This window comes from Bufo gargarizans, chromosome 6 (genome assembly GCF_014858855.1).
Source record: "Bufo gargarizans isolate SCDJY-AF-19 chromosome 6, ASM1485885v1, whole genome shotgun sequence".
NCBI lineage: Eukaryota > Metazoa > Chordata > Amphibia > Anura > Bufonidae > Bufo > Bufo gargarizans.
The window spans coordinates 165,090,313-165,110,987 of NC_058085.1; the positions used below are offsets into that span (position 1 = coordinate 165,090,313).

Consider the following 20,675-nt stretch of genomic DNA (forward strand, 5'->3'; position numbering starts at 1 on the left):
TCATCTTTGTCCTCAATAATAATGTGGTGCCTATCAGAAGGCCTACTACTACTGGGCGGATGGCTGGTGCTGCTACTATTGCTACTATTCACATTCTGACTCTCGGATGATGTGAGGTGTGGGTCTTTCATTTTCCACTCTTCCATTTTCCAAAAGATTGATACTTACCTGCTGCATGCTGTTCGTGTGGTCTGTGCTGCCTCCACTCTCTCCATCTTCCAGTCCCAGAACTGTTTACATTCAGTTAGCTGTGGGCACAATCACATGTACCGCTCCAGCCAATAAATGGCTCTAGCAGTGATGTGGCCACAAGCAGCATGTTGCTGCTGCAGCCAGGCATTTCATGTGTCCATGACCATAGCCAGCTGAATGTAAACAAAGATGGAGAGAGCAGAGGCAGCATGAAGGACCGAAACGGCATGGAACAGGTAAGTATGAATCTTCTGTTTAAGGGGCAATGCTGCAGAAACCTGTTAAAAAAAATTTTTTTATTGGAAAACCCCCTTAAGCATAACACCTTTACACAAATGTCCTATCCAGCAAGGAAGAAGTAGAAATATATGAGGCTTTAACATCCTGAAGAGAGTTTAAGCAAATTGAAAGCACATTCTGAAAGTAATAACGAAATCCCACTTGTCCATGTTCTGAGAATGGAAAAAGGAGATCAAAGGCTCATGGTGAGACGGTGCTATAGACAGCATATTAAAGAGTCATTTCTTTTCTACTGCTCAATTACTAAAGACAACTTGATTTCACAGGCTGACACAGATACACATGCTCATACAGTAAAAGAAGCAACCATCAGAATTATTCTTAAGTTCATTTTTTCTAATGACTTTGACTCCAATTTAACACTTTCCTAAACAGAATTTAGCACACTCAGTACAAACAGGCAGCAAATAGCCTTAGAGCTTGAGTGATAAGACATTGAGGAGACAATTACATTTAAAGAAACAGTATTACGTATTTGCACATGTAAGGGCTAGGGTGAAAAAAATAAATCACTTATCTCTGTCTAGAAAAATATTTTATTCTCTGAGTGCCCCACAATTGTGAAAAAGATGCCAACATTTAACAAAAAGAATTACCAGTGCCATCATGGATCAGCTATAGGAGCACTAGAGGAGATAGAGTAGAATCATCAGTAGAATTAAGAGGTGCAGCCTGAACATAAGAACGCCGAACAGGACTACACCTCCTCTTCACGACAGGAACCAAGAAACCAGCACTATCTACAAATTCCCTTGGTGGTCAGTCAGGTGGTGGGTAAATAATTTACATCTTAGTGCAGCTGCTACTTACCACACTGTGCGCACTGCACTAAAGTGAGGAAAAAGAGCAATATTACTGTCTCGTGAAGCACTCACTGCTCAAACCTTTGTGTTTAGACTGCGATACAACTATTTCAAAGAATATATTTGTGCCTATCAAATCAATACTTAGCAAACTGTTAGAAACGCATTATACTGATGCGTTTACTTACGATACCAAAATAATCGATCTATAACATAGTCTCATCATATGAAAAACAGAATAATCATACATACAGATACATTGAGAACTGAATCACACTGCACATGCCGCACAAAAGTAAGGAAAATATATTATTGACCGTCTTGTGAGCGCTTATTGTATGAACCTTTGTCTTTGGAGCGTGATACAATAACTAGTCAAAGAAATACATATGTGCGCTTACTAATTCAAAATTTAGTACAAACTGATGGTTTTACTTTAGGACATCAAAATAATTGATCAACAACAGCCATACTGTCATTAACCGGAATAACCATACAGATTCAGTGAAATATAACCATACACAGATAAAAACAAATACACGCGATAAAAACTGAACAACTGAACGCAATTGCAAATAAAACTGACTGAACTTGCTTGCAAAATGGTGCAAGTTTTCATGAATGCACCCTGAACGAATCCGGACCTAATCCGTATTGTTCGTGTGCAAGAGGCCTAAAGGTTTTATTGATAGTTTTTATACAAAATAACTAATATATCAATTGTATACATTGAACAATATATCAAAGTGCAGCCTTGAGAGTCAAAATATTTATTATTTAAAATTAATATATTCCCTTAGGCCTAGTGTAGTGCCTAAGGGTTAGAGGCTTGAGAAAGAGCACCATATTATCCCTGCATCCCTTATGACCTTTCATTTAAAGGGGTTATCTATTAATGAACAAAATATCAGTATAGGTCATCATTATCACATGGGTGGTCCCATTCACTTCAATGGGGCTGAGCTGCAACTAGGCCATGTGACCAAAGTACAGTGATGTCACACGGTCTAGGAAGAGGCCGCAGTGCTCATAGAGCGTCGGCTTCTTATAACAGCTGATCGGCAAGGGTCCCAGGTGTTGGACCTCTGCCGATCTGATATTGATGACCTATCCTGGGATAACTCATTTAACATAACCTCATTTATATCTTACCTAGAGCATTCCTTTAAGGCCAACTTAAAGGAAAATATTCCTTTAAGTAATATTTTATTTATTTATTTATTTTATGCACTTATATATCACTGCTATATTACATAGCGCTTTACAGACATTAGCATCAAGCTGTCCCCAATGGGGTTCACAATCTAAGTATAGTTTTTCTACCTACTAGAATTAAAGTCAAAGGCTATGAACACTATTGAAATGGGAAAAAGCTATTTTTATATATTTAGTGAGTACTGTATGCTACAAAATTAAGGCTGCAATTTGTAGTCATTTGTTCATTTTTAGACACCCTGATAAGCAGTTGACAACCTTCTCTCAGCATCACACTGGGCTCCTATTAATGTGTCCCTACCAGTAATACATGCCGAATGTAGGGTCTGTGTATCCAGGATGCTGCTGTCTTCACTTGCTGTAATTTACTAGCACAGCTTAATTATTGAGATTATTTCTCATAGTGCATCCCATTTGCTATCTCCTCTTCTGTGTGCTGACTTTGAAATCTGTGTGTGTGTGTGATCCCTCTCCCTACAGATTCTGCAGTGAGTTCTCTATGTTGTATCTCTCTTCTCATCCTTAAGAATCTTTCTGCCCTCCCACTGGAGACTCTTGGTCATCTTTCTCTCTCTCTACTACAATTTACTCTGCTGTGTATAAAATACTCTTCCCCTTTCTAGTATATCTAATACTTACAGATGAGAGTAAAAAGCGGAGAGAGACTAAATCAGTCCTGTGTCACTGCCTGCTAAGAGAAGAGTGCAGTTGGACCTGTCAGAAAAGGCAGCACAGCCACAGCTATATAAAGGAATTGCACACACTCTACAGTACCACAATGTTATTAACTGTTTAATAAAGACAAGGTAGAAAATTGCTTATTTTGCATCCAGCAAGCAAAGAAACTGTAAAATACTGAGATCACAGGTCTACATAGTTTAAGTAGTCACTGTTGTATTTCTCCAATACTGTGATAGAATAGGCAATCCAATTAGGGTAAAGAAGCATTTAAATAACTGCATCATCACCTTTAATCTACCATAACCATTCAGTTGATGTATTTACATTGTACATTGAACATAGCAAGACAAATCTAGCCAAGAAAATTCTATATCCATTCCAGTAAATGATTCCTAAAGATGATATTCCTATCATGTAAGCCCATGGGGAGAAATGTATTTACTGAAAGATAATGAGATGTCCCACAAGCAGAGCATCATGCAGCAAGATAGCATACAGTGATAGTCTGCTTAGGAAACACTTGTGTAATCCATGCTGAACAAACCAAAAATGGCTGCAATTAAATTGGCACAAACAGTGAAGTGATTAGAACCTGGCACGCTGGGTCAATGATGAGAACTGTGCAGCTGTCCTGTGCCAGTTATTTCTATTCCAAATGAAAGTAAAGCTACAGTTTCAAAATTATCATGTAGCTGCAATTTTTATCATAAGATTCATAGATACATGTAATTATCATATATATATATATATATATATATATATATATATATATGTGTGAAGGCAGTTTGCCTGGATTTGTGGGAGGGGCTGAGGTCCGCCTCCAGCCTATTTAGGGCACCCCCTTTACCTGGCTCCTGCACCGTCCGAGGTCTGAGCTTTGAGAGAGAGAGTCGCTTCGGGAGTCGCGGGAGTTTTGCTTGCGAGTTGCTGAGTTTCTGGAAGTTCGTCGCCGTCGGTGTTCTGGATTTGGAGCATTCCTGTTTCCGTTCTTCCTGCTCCGCCCGGTTTCACTGTGGGTCGCGTGGCCCGTGAAGCTGTGGGTCGTCCACACGGGACAGCTCGGGGCCTCTCCGCTTGTTCCTCTGTGCCACTCATTTTCGTTTCGCCATTGTTGGACTCAGGTCAGGTTTCTCACTCTCGAATCATGCCGATTTTCATGTCAGTCATGCCTGTCAATGAGCCATCCACACGGTACAGCACGGGGCCTCACGGTTGTCCCCTGTACTAGCTCAATTCATTTCACCTTTCGTTCACTCATGTCACGCTATTTTTATTTTTTTTTTCGTTCACAAGTCACTGACTATTTTCTTGTCTGTCATGCTCCGGATCATGCAAGTCTTGTCATACGGTACAGCACAGGGCCTCACGGCTGCCCCTGTACCAGTTCGTTCATTTCACCTTTTCCTTGTCAAACCATGTCACAGTTTCACTCCAAGTCACGGTTTTCATGTTTGCTACGTTTTCCGATCATGCATGCACACGGTCACCACACCACATCCCCACTCCCAGCGCTGCCAAACACGTTGTACCAGGTTCCCATGGCAGCCACCAACGCCGTTCCCCTCCTCACCATCATCCCACACTTTCCTTCCCCTCACACACAAATATATATAGGTGTCATACTGTCACTTGCTGCGGACCATTCTGTTACTTTTGTTGGAAATAAGTTGTTCCCCTCGCCCAGCTCAGCGGCACGCCCGCCCTCTCACCGTCACCAGTTGCTCGCCGCACCCGGCCGCTCCACGCTCCCCCTCCACACACTACACCAGTGCCACGGTCCCTCTCTTCCCCGCGTCTCCGTCCTCCTGCCGCGCTGCCAATGGCGTCCGCCGCGTCCCGACGCCCGGTTTGCGCATGCGCGGCCACAGCGCATGCGCGGTGACCGGCGGCCGGCCGGGTGCCGCGCACGTGCGCTGTGCGGGGGGGGGGGGGAGCCGAGGGATGCCGCATATGCACCCCTGCACCAAGCACCACAAGATTCAGCACCGCTCCCCTCCATCAGCCAGCACATTCAGGAGGGGGGCGCCACATCCATGTACCAAAATCCACCGCAATAAAAACCTTCAAAACGCTTCACACAAACCACCAGAACAACCCGCATGGGAAAAATAGAAACCGAAGGAAAAAAATAAAAAAATAAACCCGCCATATGGAAAAAAAAAAAAAAAAAACCCCGCCACATGGAAAAAAAAAATATATAAAAAAAACGCCATATGGAAAAACAAAAAAAAAAAAAAAACCCGCCACATAAAAAAAAAAAAAAAAAAAAAAATGAAATTTTTTTTCCCTCAGTATCATAGAAGAGAAACCCGCCATATAGTCCTGAAAAAAAAAAAAACACTGTCTGCGAATCACACCTTCCTCCACGTCACGGGGGCTCATTTCGCACCACTGCTGCTCACGTCATGACCCCTGCACCAGCACCACAGATCCAGCTACCGCTCCCCCCCCAGCAGGCAGCGCATTCAGGGGGGGCGCAAGTCATCATCACAAGGGCTTGCATCAGGGAACACACCCGCCATGCCAACATCAATGTATAAACAAATCCACCACAATAAAATCCACACCATTCAAAACGCATCACACAATCACCAAAGAAACCCGCCATATGGAAAAAAAAAAAAAAAAAAAAAACATATGGAGGAAAAAAAAAAAAAAAAAAAACGCCATATGAGAAAAAAAAAAAAAAAAAAGCCAGAAAAAATAAAATAAAAAAATATACGGTCTGCTGATTACACGTTCCGCAACAAATCCCCCACGTCACGGGCCTCATTTCGCACGCCATCCGCACAGCCGTGGCACCACTGCTGCTGACGTCATGATCCTCTCAGGTCATGCCGACGTTCATACCACAGTCCACTCTCGATCTCCTCAGCACTGTCCTCAGCAAGGACCAGGCCATTTTTAGCAAATCTGACAAATAAATAAATAAATCCCGCCATATGAAAAAAAAAAAAAAATAGGGAAAATAAAAAACCGCCATATGTAAAAAAAAAAAAAAAACGCCATAAGGAAAAAAAAAAAAAAAAATTATTAATAATAAACCCGCCATATGTAAAAAAAAAAAAAAAAAAAATTTTTTATTAAAATCAAAAATACCCCCGGTTTCATTGCTACATTAATATCTCTGTGAAACCCCCCACATTACTTCGCCGGTTAGTTCACACACATTTCTCCGCCATCACAGACTCTCACGCATTACTTCGCCGTTTTAGGTTACACACAATTCTCCGCCATTACAGACTCTCACGCATTACTTCGCCGTTTTAGTTTACACACAATTCTCCACCATTACAGACTCTCACGCATTACTTCGCCGTTTTAGTTACACACAATTCTCCGCCATTACAGACTCTCACGCATTACTTCGCCGTTTAGTTTCACACACATTTCTCCGCCATTACAGACTCTCACGCATTACTTCGCCGGTTAGTTCACACACATTTCTCCGCCATCACAGACTCTCACGCATTACTTCGCCGTTTTAGGTTACACACAATTCTCCGCCATTACAGACTCTCACGCATTACTTCGCCGTTTTAGTTTACACACAATTCTCCGCCATTACAGACTCTCACGCATTACTTCGCCGGTTAGTTCACACACATTTCTCCGCCATTACAGACTCTCACGCATTACTTCGCCGTTTTAGTTACACACAATTCTCCGCCATTACAGACTCTCACGCATTACTTCGCCGTTTAGTTTCACACACATTTCTCCGCCATTATAGACTCTCATGCATTACTTCGTCGTTTAGGTCACACTTGTAACTCCGCGATTAGAGTCTCACGCATCACTTCGCCGTTGGTTTCACACAATAACTCCGCCATTAGAGACTCTCTCGCATCACTTCGCCGTTGGTTTCACACAATAACTCCGCCATTTAGAGTCTCTCACATATGACTCCGCCATTAGAGTTTTCTCACGTATGGCTTCTCCGGTTAGTGTCACACACATGACTCCGCATTAGTCTCACGCATGGTTTCTCCGTTCAGTGTTACATACATAACTCCGCCATTAGAGTCTCTCACGCATCACTTTGCCGTGTTAGTTTACACATATGACTCTGCCATTAGTCTCACGCATGGCTTCTCCGTTTGGTGTCACACATATGGCTTCGCCAGTAGAATCTCTCACGCACGGCCCTGCCATTAGAGTCTCTCACGCATGGCTTCTCCGCATTTTACACATATGGCTCCGCCATTAGTCTCTCACGCATGGCTCCGCCATAAAATCTCACGCATGGCTTCTCCGTATTAATTTCACACACATGACCCCGCCATTAGAGCCTCTCACGCATGGCTTCCCCGTATTATATTTTACACGAATGGCTCCGCCATTAGCGTCTCTCACGCATGGCTTCTCCGCATCAATGGTCATACATATGGCTCCGCCATTAGAGTCTCACGCATGGCTTCTCCGCATATATCTCATACACATGACCCCGCCATTAGAGTCTCTCACGCATGGCTCCGCCATTAGAGTCTCTCACGCATGGCTTCTCCGTATTAATTTCACACACACGACCCCGCCATTAGAGTCTCTCACGCATGGCTTCGCCATTAGAGTCTCTCACGCATGGCTTCTCCATATTATTTTACACACACGACCCCGCCATTAGAGTCTCTCACGCATGGCTCCGCCATTAGAGTCTCTCACGCATGGCTTCTCCGTATTTAATTTCACACACACAACCCCGCCATTAGAGTCTCTCACGCATGGCTCCGCCATTAGAGTCTCTCACGCATGGCTTCTCTGTCAACTTTCACACATATGGCTCTGCCATCAGAGTCTCACGTATCGCTTCCCCATTCAAATTCCACACACACAACTCCGCCAGTCGAGGCCGGCTGCGTGGTCCCACAACCAGCAGGTTCCATGTCTTTTCTGCCTTCAGACCCGCTCGCATGGCTCGGTCATCTGTGGCTTGCAATACATTATCTTGTGGTGACTCGCACGCATGGCTTGCGCCATTAGAGTCTCTCTCACGTTATCATTTTCTCTGACTTTTAATTTCTAGGTTGTCAGATTCCTCCTGGGGCACAACATCACGCCCCCTTTTGTCATGTCTTCTCTTCTGGGGTTACTTCTTTTTGCCACCTTAAACTCAAATGTCATACAACGCCATCACACTCCATCTCACTGGCATTTTACACCACATGCAAATCTTACACCCTAATAACATCAGTTGCGTGGCCTCTCACCAGATCAAAACCATACTCAGAGGTATTCGGAAGCGGAACCCGCACGTCCTGCCCAGAGGCGACCCGTTAACAATCATATTTTCGAGGCATTATCTGAATTACTAGACGCCAAGCCTTCTGAAGCAGATACCAACTCCATCCTCAAAACAGAAATTCACTTGGCCTTTTACGGTTCCTGAGGCCCGGGGAATTCACTACAACCTACACGACCCAAGCCACACCTTGTCTTCTTGTCTCCCACTTGGCAAAACACATGGATCATTACGTCCTGACCTTTCCTCACTCCAAGAGTAGTCAGCACTTACCCGTCAACATTTCATATCACCCCACGCACAACAGATGGTGTCCAGTCAGGGTTCTGGATGCTTACAGACAACGTCACAAGTTCTACCCTCTCAACCGCTACTTCACTACATGGTTCGGTACTCACCACCACCACCTTCATGACCCTTGTCAGGTCATCCCTCACACAACTGGGCCTCACGCAGCCAACTACTCAGGGCACTCCTTTCGCTTTGGAGCCGCATCCACGGCCTCCAGTGCCAACGCCCCTACTCATGTCATCGGGAATTGGGGCGCTGGAAGTCATCCGCTTACTCGCGATACATTCCCAATCCAACACAAGAGTTAAGAGATACTTTCCAAAACATGTCGGGTTGAGCTATTCATGTATATTTGACTACAATAACTGGTTATTTCATTTTTGCCCTCTTCTTTCTCAGGCCTACCTCATCCTCGGTTTCGGCACACCACAACCGACTACGCTTATTCCCTGATTTCCTAGGGTTCTTCACTGTACTACCGTAAGCGCCTCACACAAGTGTGAAGGCAGTTTGCCTGGATTTGTGGGAGGGGCTGAGGTCCGCCTCCAGCCTATTTAGGGCACCCCCTTTACCTGGCTCCTGCACCGTCCGAGGTCTGAGCTTTGACCCTCCCACCACTCCACTCATTTACAACTCATTTCTTCCATATCTCTATCCTTGGGTGGGCCCTCTTCTTTCTCAGGCCTACCTCATCCTCGGTTTCGGCACACCACAACCGACTACGCTTATTCCCTGATTTCCTAGGGTTCTTCACTGTACTACCGTAAGCGCCTCACACAAATATATATATATGTAATTTTAACAAACTTTTCAAATGAAATATAAAATTTAAGAACATCAACAATTAATTAAAGCTTTAACTATGATATAACTTTCAGAACTTTTATATGAACATGTACCTCTGCAATGCGCACTGTATATGGCTGGCCATGGAAAATAGGTGCATTGTCATTGACATCCCCAACCTGGATATTTACTTTGCCTTTAATAACCTGAAGATTGACCAGAAGTAAGTATGTTAGGTTATGTCTCTTCCAAGTTTATGAATAATATTTTTATATACAGTATATCGAAAACTTCCAATAACCTGGCAACTCCAATCACTTAGCATTACTTGAGCCAAATATTCTGAAACATTATGATTAAAAACACACTAATAGATACTAGGGGTGGGGGGGGGTTTATTATGCTACATATGTCACTTTTGTGGTGTCAGAAATTTACACAGTCAGTTTGTCACACGCTTTTTTTGTTGCCGCATTATTTGTGACTTTTCCCCCTTCACACCTCTTTTCACAAGTGGTGTGTAAATGGGGCATGGTGAGGGTGGGGAGGGGGCAATGTAGCATGTCTGGCACATTTATCTTAATTCAAGTCAGCTGCCATAGATCTGTCAAATGGCCAGTGGGAGGATGCGCCAAATCTATGAAAGGTGTGCGTCTCTGCATAAACGTGGCGCATCCTCTGGTGGTGCAAGGCAAAGAAAATGCTGATTTTGCTGTCCCCCTAGGTTTCTCTTGGCTTCATAGAATCATACTTCTCTATGCCTGATTAATTACATAGGACATTTGACAACAAGGGATGGTCTCATCTGGAAATCCCCTTTCACTATGCTTTATGCCCCAATTGAAGATGGACCAGCAATCTGTTGTGGGGCTCTTTCACACGAGCGGATGCCGTGCGGGTAATCCGCTGCGTGAAAGAGTGCCAAGCCACGCTCTGGACAGAAGAGACACAGAGCATTAACATGATTGATGATGCTCCGTGCCTCTCTGTGACCTTTTTACTACAAAATCATGGTGACAACTTTATCTCACTGTGATTATGTAGTAAAAAGATCACAGAGAGGCACAGAGCATTGCCGGGTTGGCAATCTTTCACGCAGCGGATTACCCGTGCGGCATCCGCTCGTGTGAAAGACCCCGTGTGGTTACTGCAGGGAGAATAGGCATTACCAGCAATTTAAATGAATACATGGACAGGCCGGAACAGAGCAACAGACACTGTTTGAGAACACTTTTTCATCCTCACTTTTAGAGGATGGTCCTGATTGAGGGATTATTTATGAGTTATTAGGGTATAGGAATTGGCTTGTCTAAATTGATAGACTACAGGAACATTTTAAAAACATTTTAGATTATTGAATTGTACTTATTTTCCAGTTAGTCTTTCTTAAACATTTTGAACCATTTGTCCTCTGCCGTCAGCATCTTTTCACCTACAATGCTGGATATTTTTTCTCTGATTACTCTTCACTGCTTACCAGGATATTGTCCACTTGTAGCATCAGTGCAGAATAATTACACAGTTAAGTAAATAGGATGAGCAGTTGCAATTACACTACTCTTCACAACAATCTAGGTGGCATGAAGTTAAACAATGAAGAGTATGCAGCGCTTGCATGAGCATCATTGGACGCCCGCCAATCTGTTATTGATGACTTAACCTGAGGATAGGTCAACAATATACTATCACTGTACATCCCCTTAAAATAAGTGTTTTTGAGATCTCAGGAATGCAGAGATAAGGACCAGTCTGAGCTGGCAAACAGCATCCCTGACTGGATTTTACTGTGAATGCATTAAAGTAGGGATCGACTGATTATCGGAAGTACCAATATTATCCGCCGATATTCAGGATTTTGTACATTATCAATATTGGCATCTAACCTTGCCAATATGCCGATAATGCGTATAAAGCTAATATTAGTGAGCACTTCTATTATGGAAGCGTGCACTAGTATTCATCGGGTGCCAAGAGCGGATAAGAAGTGCAGCAAGCGCTTCTGATACTCACCCTCTCTGGTCTTCTTTGATGGGTCCCGCGCTGCACTGTCCTGACCCCGTACAGCAGCCAGGACATAGTGCACGCACTATGACCTGACGCTGCACGCTGTCAGGTGACAGTGCAGCACTGGCCGGAGAACACAGGGGAGATGAAGAGGAGCCGGAGAAATGAGGAGTTTTTTACTTTATTCATCTAAGGTCTGTTAGAGGTTAATAAAGGTCTGATCTGAGGTCTGTTAGGGGTTAATAAAGGTCTGATATGAGGTCTGATAGGGGTTAATAAAGGTCTGATCTGAGGTCTGTTAGGGGTAAACAAAGTCAGTGAGAAGGGGGGGAAGGGGGGATGGTGTGGAAATTGCCTTTGACACTAGTATATTATAAATGTAAATTATAAATTGACTACCAACTAAGGGCTTTATTATTTATAATTTACACTTATAATATACTAGTACCAAATGCAAATTTCCACCACCTCAGTGACTACCAACTAATATAATATATATTATAAGAAATAAAATATTGGTATAAATTATCAGCTAACAGCCTGAAAGTTCACAGTTTATCGGTATCAGGTCTAAAAAATCTATATCGGTCGATCCCTACATTAAGGCTAGGTCTACACGACGACATTTGTCGCACGACATTTTGTTGCACCAATGTCGCGCGACAATTTTTATAATGGCAGTCTATGGTGTCGCACTGCAACATGCGACATGCTGCGACTGCGACGCGACAGTCACAGAAAATCCATTCAAGATGGATTTTTCTGCGACTGTCGCGTCGCAGTCGCAACATGTCGCATGTTGCAGTGCGACACCATAGACTGCCATTATAAAAATTGTCGCGCGACATTAGTGCAACAAAATGTCGCGCGACAACTGTTGCGCCCTATCTGTCGCGCAACTTTTTGTCGCGCGACAAATGTCGTCGTGTAGACCTAGCTATAAGGTGAAAAGTTGTTAGCTGCAGAGGATGAATGATTGAAATCACTGAATGAAAATTAAAAGAAAATATTTACTAATGACCAATTGGTAAAATGTTTAAGTCCAAAATACAATAAATACAATGCAATAATAAAAAAAACTATATGTATTCAAATCTGTCAATGGCCTTTAAATATATTCAAGAATTTGTTTCAAATTTTAATATAGTTCTAAGAACTTTATAGGATTATCTAAATAACATAAAAGTTGGCAACCAATCCATGACATTTCATCCTTGCATGCTAAGAGCAAGAACACCTACACTAGTGCTAAAAATGAACATTTCACAACCTTATATTTAATTGGTCATATGTCTGTTCCAAGTGGTTCCTGCTGGCAGCGCTTATACCCAAGATATTACAAATCATTGTTCTCCACCCCTTCCATCACATCTCCTGTTATCTTGTCCTGTTTTACCAAACATAGATTTTTATGTCATGAAATGAAAAAGTCATACATACCCCCTGGCTGTCACTGACAGAAAATTCAACTGTGAATTCTGATTTAGTCTGGGATGAAAAGGAAGACAAAATAATACGATTAGAAATAGTGTTTATCTTCTGATAGCAGTGCTTTGGATTTTAGCTAAAAGCATAATTACATGCAAAACACCAGTGGGAGAGGGGAAAAGGAGGAACCAGAAGTACAATTACAGATGGGGCTCAAATATACAGCATTGTTCGCATATCAATTTTAGCCAACACAATTACCTTCTGAAGTATGCTCTTAATCATAGCAAATTAATTGTATCAAACTAATTATGCTGGGGTAAAAGAGTCTATGGATGCTTATCATTGTGACACTCCCAAGGATCCATTCTCAGTAAAATTTAGCCAAAGGTCTAGGTTGACAACACATGATTTCAAACCATTTTATTTCCCGATGATTTGGTTATACATCAACAGCTTGTAGAAGGGAAAAAAAAAACATTCCTCTAGCTCAACTCCTTAATTTTTACACCATGCAAATGTTTTCTAGACTGTCCTCAAAAGACTCCCCCTCCTTTATTCTCAGTCATTCTGTACACTTTTGAGCATAAAAAGAGCACAGTGCCACTTATGTGAATTTCCTGAAACACAGACCCCTGACTAATGAGGACATGTCCATCATATAAAAGAAACTTGGTTTTCTTGTGCACGTCCTTTAAAACACTTTTTTTTTTATTGGATAATCAAAAAATGCCAATCATTTTTATGGGAAAAGTGTGTGGACTTTTATAGCTGTGATTTCTATATTCATGATCACCTTGAGAGACATCATACATGTTGCAGAACATGCAGTACACTAAATGTCAGCTCGGAGTGGATTAGGATTCTATATTTATAGAGTACCAAAAACACCAAAAATAGGAAGCAGAAAATTAAAAAAAACGTTACTTTCATAAAAAGGACCTAAATCTTAAATTTTTTAAGTGCTGTCTAAAGATGTGTCTACCTTCACCTTTCCTTGAAATTGGTTAAAGGGGTATTCTGGTTGTTAAACATTTTTCCCTACCCAAAGAATACAGGATAACTGTTAGATGAGTGTGGGGGGGGGGGGGGGGTTCAACTGCTGGGACCACCACTTTGATACCCTGTACCACTGAAATAAATGGAGCTGTAAGTTGAACATGAAAACAGCCACTCAACTCTATGAGAGTTCTGGAAATAGTCGAGCACTGCACTTGACTGTCTCGGAACTCCTGTACAGATGAATGGAGTGGTACTGTGCATGCTCGACCTGTTGCACCATTCATTTCATGAGGCTCTAAGGGGCACCTTTCCCATGATTGGTGGGGGTCACAGCAATAGGACTCCCACCGGTTCAATAGTTATCCCCTATTGTAGAGATAGGCAAATTGATTCTACACTAATCCAGTTTGTTACAAATTTCTTTCACAATTCTGTTTATCCCACGCAAATTGATCAAAATGGGGCCTGACATTTAACATATTGGAATACAGGGAAAATGAGCAGATGAAGAAGGAGAGTCATATCATCCTATTCTGGAAAGTTTGCCCATAATGCCTTTCCAAACATGAGGGACTATAGCTGTCAGGTCACTAGATGCGTCACATCCACTATACAAGATTCCAGGGATGACCTGCCATGTTTTTCTGGGCTTGCCCATTGGAGAGACAGCACATCTGTTGGACAGAGGAAAAAATATCTTAAAACACAGACTACAGCTAGTTTAGAGTCCGAGAGGTTATTTCACAGTGAAGTGAAGTCAATAGCTAGTTGTATACTTATGTCAGAGAGCGATAGGTTTTAGAGGCAAGAGTCGCTGTGTCATATGGTATAACTTATGGAGGTCTTATGGAGGCTGGTTTTGTCAGCCATATGTCAGACTGCTTATGTTACTGTTCAGTATTTAAAGCTATACTACTCAATTTTTCTTTTTCATAAGCATTAAAAAATCTATCTAAACAGCTTTTTTGTTACCACCTGCTACTGCTTATTCATAGCCATATATATCTCTATCACTTTGACATCATTAATGTTGTTTTGACATTAGAGATCTTGAAACGGGTGATACATGAATAGAATTTAACAGCCGGATCAATAGGAACCTTAAAGGGGAATTTGTTAGCTTGAACGTAGTGTCTGAGCCACAGACAGCTTTTTACAGAGCAGGAGGAGCTGAGCAGATTTATATATAGCGGGTCATTTATTAACATATATACCTTTACCTGCTTATGCCACTTTTCCGAAGGTGAGGGCGGGGTAGTTGGCTGGCAGGGCCATCTCAGTTATCATTTTCCTTGCCATTCTCTGTCATGGAAAATGGCTCAAATATTTTCCAGCAAGGGAGCTGGTGTAGACTTAAGTCTGTCACACGGCCTGCTGAAGAAAGTACCAAACTTATGTAGAGACCTGTGTCTCTTCATAACTTTGGCACTTCCTCCGGCAGCAAAGAGGGACTTAAGAGCAGCATGGAGAATTTCTGGGAAAAGATCCAGTAAAACTTGTTATTCATTCATTTATATTCCTGCTATTCTAGGCTTTGAAGTCAAGGAGGCGGTCCTATCAGTGATTGACAGCTAGCTCTGTATACAAAGACATAGAGGGACGGCTGTCAATCACTGATAGGACCTCCTCCTTGACTTCAAAGCCCAGAATAGCAGGAATTTAAATGAATAAAGTACAAACTTTACAGAATCTTTTCACAGAAAACTATCAATCTGCTTGGGTCCCCTGCTCTATCACATGCTGCCTGCAGATTATTCAGCATTTTCATGGTAACAGGTTCCCTTTAATGAATTTCAGAAAAGTCACTCATCTCTAAACAATGGTTTTGTTTCAACTCTGGCTCTGTAATTTTCCTGTTATTTCTTTTGGAAATGCTTGAATAAACTGGCAACTGGGTGTTAACCATTTCCTTTTAAATAATATGTGTCTCTATGTTCTCTAGATAGTTTGATTTTAATACTCAGTGGGGCATATTTTCCATTTATGTAGGGTGTTAGGGTACTTTCACACTAGCGTGTTTTGAAATCCGGCAGGCAGTTCAGTTTTTTGGTTGTTTGTTTCAGTTTTAAATAATAAAGCCGTGGTTTATTTTTTTTTTGGGCGACTGTCTTATGTAGGGGCTCATTTTTTTCTGTTTAGTTGGTACTATTGTGGGGTGCATATGACTTTTTGATTGCTTGGTATTACACTTTTTGTGATGTAAGGTGACCAAAAATGTCCTTTTGACACATTTTTTATTTCTTTTTTACGGTGTTCACCTGAGGGGTTAGGTCATGTGATATTGTTATACAGCATGTTCTTATGGACGCGGGGATACTTAATATGTCTACTTTTTTTTTTTTTGTTTAAGTTTTACACAATAATATTTTTGAAACAAAAAAGAGAGCCATAGTTTATTTTTGGGCGATTAGTCTTAGGTAGGGTATAATTTTTGTGGTATGAGATGATGGTTTGATTGGCACCATTTGGAGTGCATATGCCTTTTGGATTGCATGCTATTATACTTTTTGTGATGTAAGGTGACAAAAAATGGCTTTTTTTAACACAGTTTTTTTTTTTTACATTGTTCACCTGAGGGGTTAGTTTATGTGATAATTTTATAAAGCAGGTTGTTACGGATTTGAAAATACCTAATATGTATACTTTTTTTTATTTACTTAAGTTTTATACAATAACAGCATTTTTTAAACCAAAAGAATGATGTTTTAGTGTCTCCATATTCTGAGAGCCTTATATTTTTATATTTTTGGGGTGATTTTCTTAGGTAGGGCTCATTTTTTGCGGGATGAGGTGACGGTTAGATTTGTACTATTTTGGGGGGCATACACCTTTTTGATAGCTTGGTGTTGCACTTTTAGTGATGTAAGGTGACAAAAAAATGTTTTTTAGCACAGTTTTTATTTTTTATTTTTACGGTGTTCACCTGAGAGGTTAGGTCATGTGATAATTTTATAGAGCAGGTTGTTCCAGATACCGCAATACCTAATATGTCTACTTTTTTTAATTTACTTAAGTTTTACACAATAACAGCATTTTTTAAAGAAAAAAAATGATGTTTTAGTGTCTCCATAGTCTGAGAGCCTTAATTTTTTGTATTTTTTGTAATGTCTTAGATAGGATATAATTTTTTGCGGGATGAGGTGACGGTTAAATTGGTACTATTTTGGGGGGCATATGCCTTTTTGATCGCTTGGTGTTGCACTTTTAGTGATGTAATTTGACAAAAAATGCTTTTTTAGCAGTTTTCTTTTCTTTTTTACGGTGTTCATTTGAGGGGTTAGCTCATGTGATATTTTTATAGAGCCGGTTGATACGGATGCGGTGATACCTAATATGTAAACTTTTTTTAACTATTTTTTTACAAAAAAAATTAACTTTATTTCAGGAAAAGAAGACTTTTTTTTTTACTTGAAATTTTAAATTTTGGGTGAAAACTTAATTTTTTTTACTTTGTTTTTTGGCAGCCACAATGCCTAATGAAGGCATCGGGCTGCCTTACCTGCCATCAGGTCCCTGTCACAACAGCGCGGGGACCAGATGGGTGCTCTCTTCCTCCCTCAACACATTGCACGTGTCGCAGACAGCGCTGACCGCGGCACATCAAGGGTTAATGTACCTGCATCGGTGATTCATCCAGCTCCAGTGATCCAGGGATCAGTCATTGCTGCACCCGCCGTATCACAGCATCCTACATGTACAGCGCTGGTTCTTAAGTCACGGACATCTGTTCCGTACATGTTTTTTTGCACGTATATGTTTATATTTGTATGTGTGGTACCAAGTTTATCATTACTATAAGGGGCTATTCACATAAATGTATTTTAGACGCATTATATGTCTATATTACTCCACTCGTGTGTTTCATGGCCCGATCATAGAGCCCTATGATGCTGTTAGTTGGGTTCTGTTAAACCCATGGTGAGGCCATGACAGACGATTAATATGGATATATATTCATGCGAATAGTCCCTACAGAGAATACACAAGACACATTGCCAATTTTATTTTCACTTTATATAGATCAAAATACAGTAGATATATGTTTTTAAAGGGCTTGTTCCAGAAAGGCTGGGTCACTAATTTGACCTTTAGCCCTTATAGTATAATTCAGATTTTGGAGTCTTTTCTTTTCTGAGGTCACTTATCACCTCTTTGTAATTATTTGCTTTACTGTGACACTTATTATCCACTACAAATGTATAATTATGTAACAAAACTGGATATAATATACTAATATTATGTAGGTTCTGTGAAGAGGCAGTACCGTGATGAAACATCTTTTCTACAAAGTATGAACATTTCTTATGTATTACTTATTATAGCAGCTTAGAAAGAGAATTAGGTCCAGTCACCATAAAGCAACTAAAGTATGTTGTTTAGCTCTAGGCAACGTAATGCTCATCACTCTCATCAGCTATTTTCCTGCCCTGAAGGAAGTTGCTGGGTGATTTAAAGACTCCTCGTCTCAGGTGCTGCTATCAGACAGCGGCAGCTCCAGCGGAGAGGCTGCTAGGAATCCATCTCAGGCCCCTAGGCACTGCCTGCAGTTATCTCCAGCCATTGCAGACGGTGTCTGCTATCCCTCTCCGGATAAACACACCATAAACTGCAGCCTCCCACAGTGACTTCCTAAATGTGGCTTCTGCAAATACAGGTCTTTAGTTTTTACACATTATAAATGATCATGCAAGTCTCTTATGGTCCCATAGGCAATTAGGCAAACAAATGATATTTTCCATCTAAAGTTACACACACAAAGAAACAAACCAGCAGATGTTTCATATTTCGTCAAAAAGGTTATCAACTGTTGCACTTATCTTTCAGCCACTATTGAGTACCCTACTGCAGTGGCGTAGCGTGGGTTGACAGCACCCGGGGCAAGCCAAAAATTGCTGCCCCCCAGCCTGTGGGTATGCCCCTTTTAACAGATAATGTAGGCGATCACTTGCCGTCCTATGTAACACCACAGATAACATAGTGATAACTCTGAGTACAGATAATGTAGTAGATGTCACCTGCAGTCCTATGTAACACCTCAGATAACACAGTGATAACGCTCTGAGTACAGATAATGTAGTAGATGTCACCTGCAGTCCTATGTAACACCTCAGATAACATAGTGATAACTCTCTGAGTACAGATAATGTAGTAGATGGGTGTAAGCCCCCAGAATTCAGAATACGCACAGTCTGACCTGAAGTCTGGGGCCAGGATGTGGCAGTGTGGGACAAATTCCCAATCTCCTCCCCCAACCCTACCGTGAAACAGATATGTGGAAGGACATTATTATATACAGGAGAGTACAGCACCATACCAGTTACATCCGGTGACGTCTCCTGTGATGTAGACTTTCGTCAACTCCTTCATTCAGAGATAAGCCGCTTCTTGTCTCTGCAGAGTTTCACATAAAAAAATTTAGGTTCCTCATTTTACTATCATCCTCTCCTTCCTGGTGTCTCAACAACTCATCCTGCTGCTCCTCAATACTGTGCTAGAGCCAGACAGATAGTCCCCCATTCAACATAATATTATTTCCCCTGTATATTATAATGGCCCCTTCTGTATTAGTATTATTCAAATAATGGCCCCCTCTTTTTTTATTAATATAATGGCTCCCTCTTTATTATTAATATATTGGCCCCTCTTTATTATTAATATATTGGCCCCTCTTTATCATTAATGTATTGGCCCCCTCTTTATTATTAATATATTGGCCCCTCTTTATTATTAATGTATTGGCCCCCTCTTTATTATTAATATATTGGCCCCTCTTTATTATTAATGTATTGGCCCCTCTTTAATATTAATGTATTGGCCCCTCTTTATTATTAATGTATTGGCCCCCTCTTTATTATTAATATATTGGCCCCTCTTTATTATTAATGTATCGGCCCCTCTTTATTATTAATGTATTGGCCTCCTCTTTATTATTAATGTATTGGCCCCTCTTTATTATTAATATAATGGACCCCTCTTTATTATTAAAATATGGACCCCTCTTTATTATTAATGTATTGGCCTCCTCTTTATTATTAATGAATTGGCCCCCTCTATATTATTAATGTAATGGCCCCCTCTTTATTAATAATGTATTGGCCTCCTCTTATTATTAATATATTGGCCCCTCTTTATTATTAATATATTGGCCCCTCTTTATTATTAATGTATTGGCCCCTCTTTATTATTAATGTATTGGCCCCCTCTTTATTATTAATATATTGCCCCTCTTTATTATTAATGTATTGGCCCCCTCTTTATTATTAATATATTGGCCCCTCTTTATTATTAATGTATTGGCCCCTCTTTATTATTAATGTGTTGGCCTCCTCTTTATTATTAATGTATTGGCCCCTCTTTATTATTAATATAATGGACCCCCTCTTTATTAATAATATATTGGCCCCTCTTTATTATTAATATAATGGCCCCCTCTTTATTATTAATGTATTGGCCCCTCTTTATTATTAATGTAATGGCCCTCTCTTTATTATTAATGTAATAGCCCTCTCTTTATTATTAATGTATTGGCCCCCTCTTTATTATTAATGTATTGGCCTCCTCTTTATTATTAATGTATTGGCCCCTCTTTATTATTAATATAATGGCCCCCTCTTTATTATTAATGTAATGGCCCCCTCTTTATTATTAATATAATGGCCGCCTCTCCACTCTTATTAGTATGATGTTCTCGGTGGTCCTCCTCTATCTGCTCCTCCCCCACCCCCTTAGTGCCC

The 20,675-nt window shown here is 41.0% G+C and overlaps 1 protein-coding gene across 1 annotated transcript in view; it reads right to left on the reverse strand.

Annotated features, from left to right (window-relative positions):
- Positions 1–20,675, reverse strand: part of CDH23 (cadherin related 23) — a 1,302,172-nt gene that overhangs the window by 1,026,950 nt on the left and 254,547 nt on the right. Inside the window, 2 exon segments of the mRNA XM_044299558.1 lie at positions 9,621–9,713; positions 12,952–12,999. Of these exon segments, the coding sequence (XP_044155493.1) occupies positions 9,621–9,713; positions 12,952–12,999 (141 nt within the window).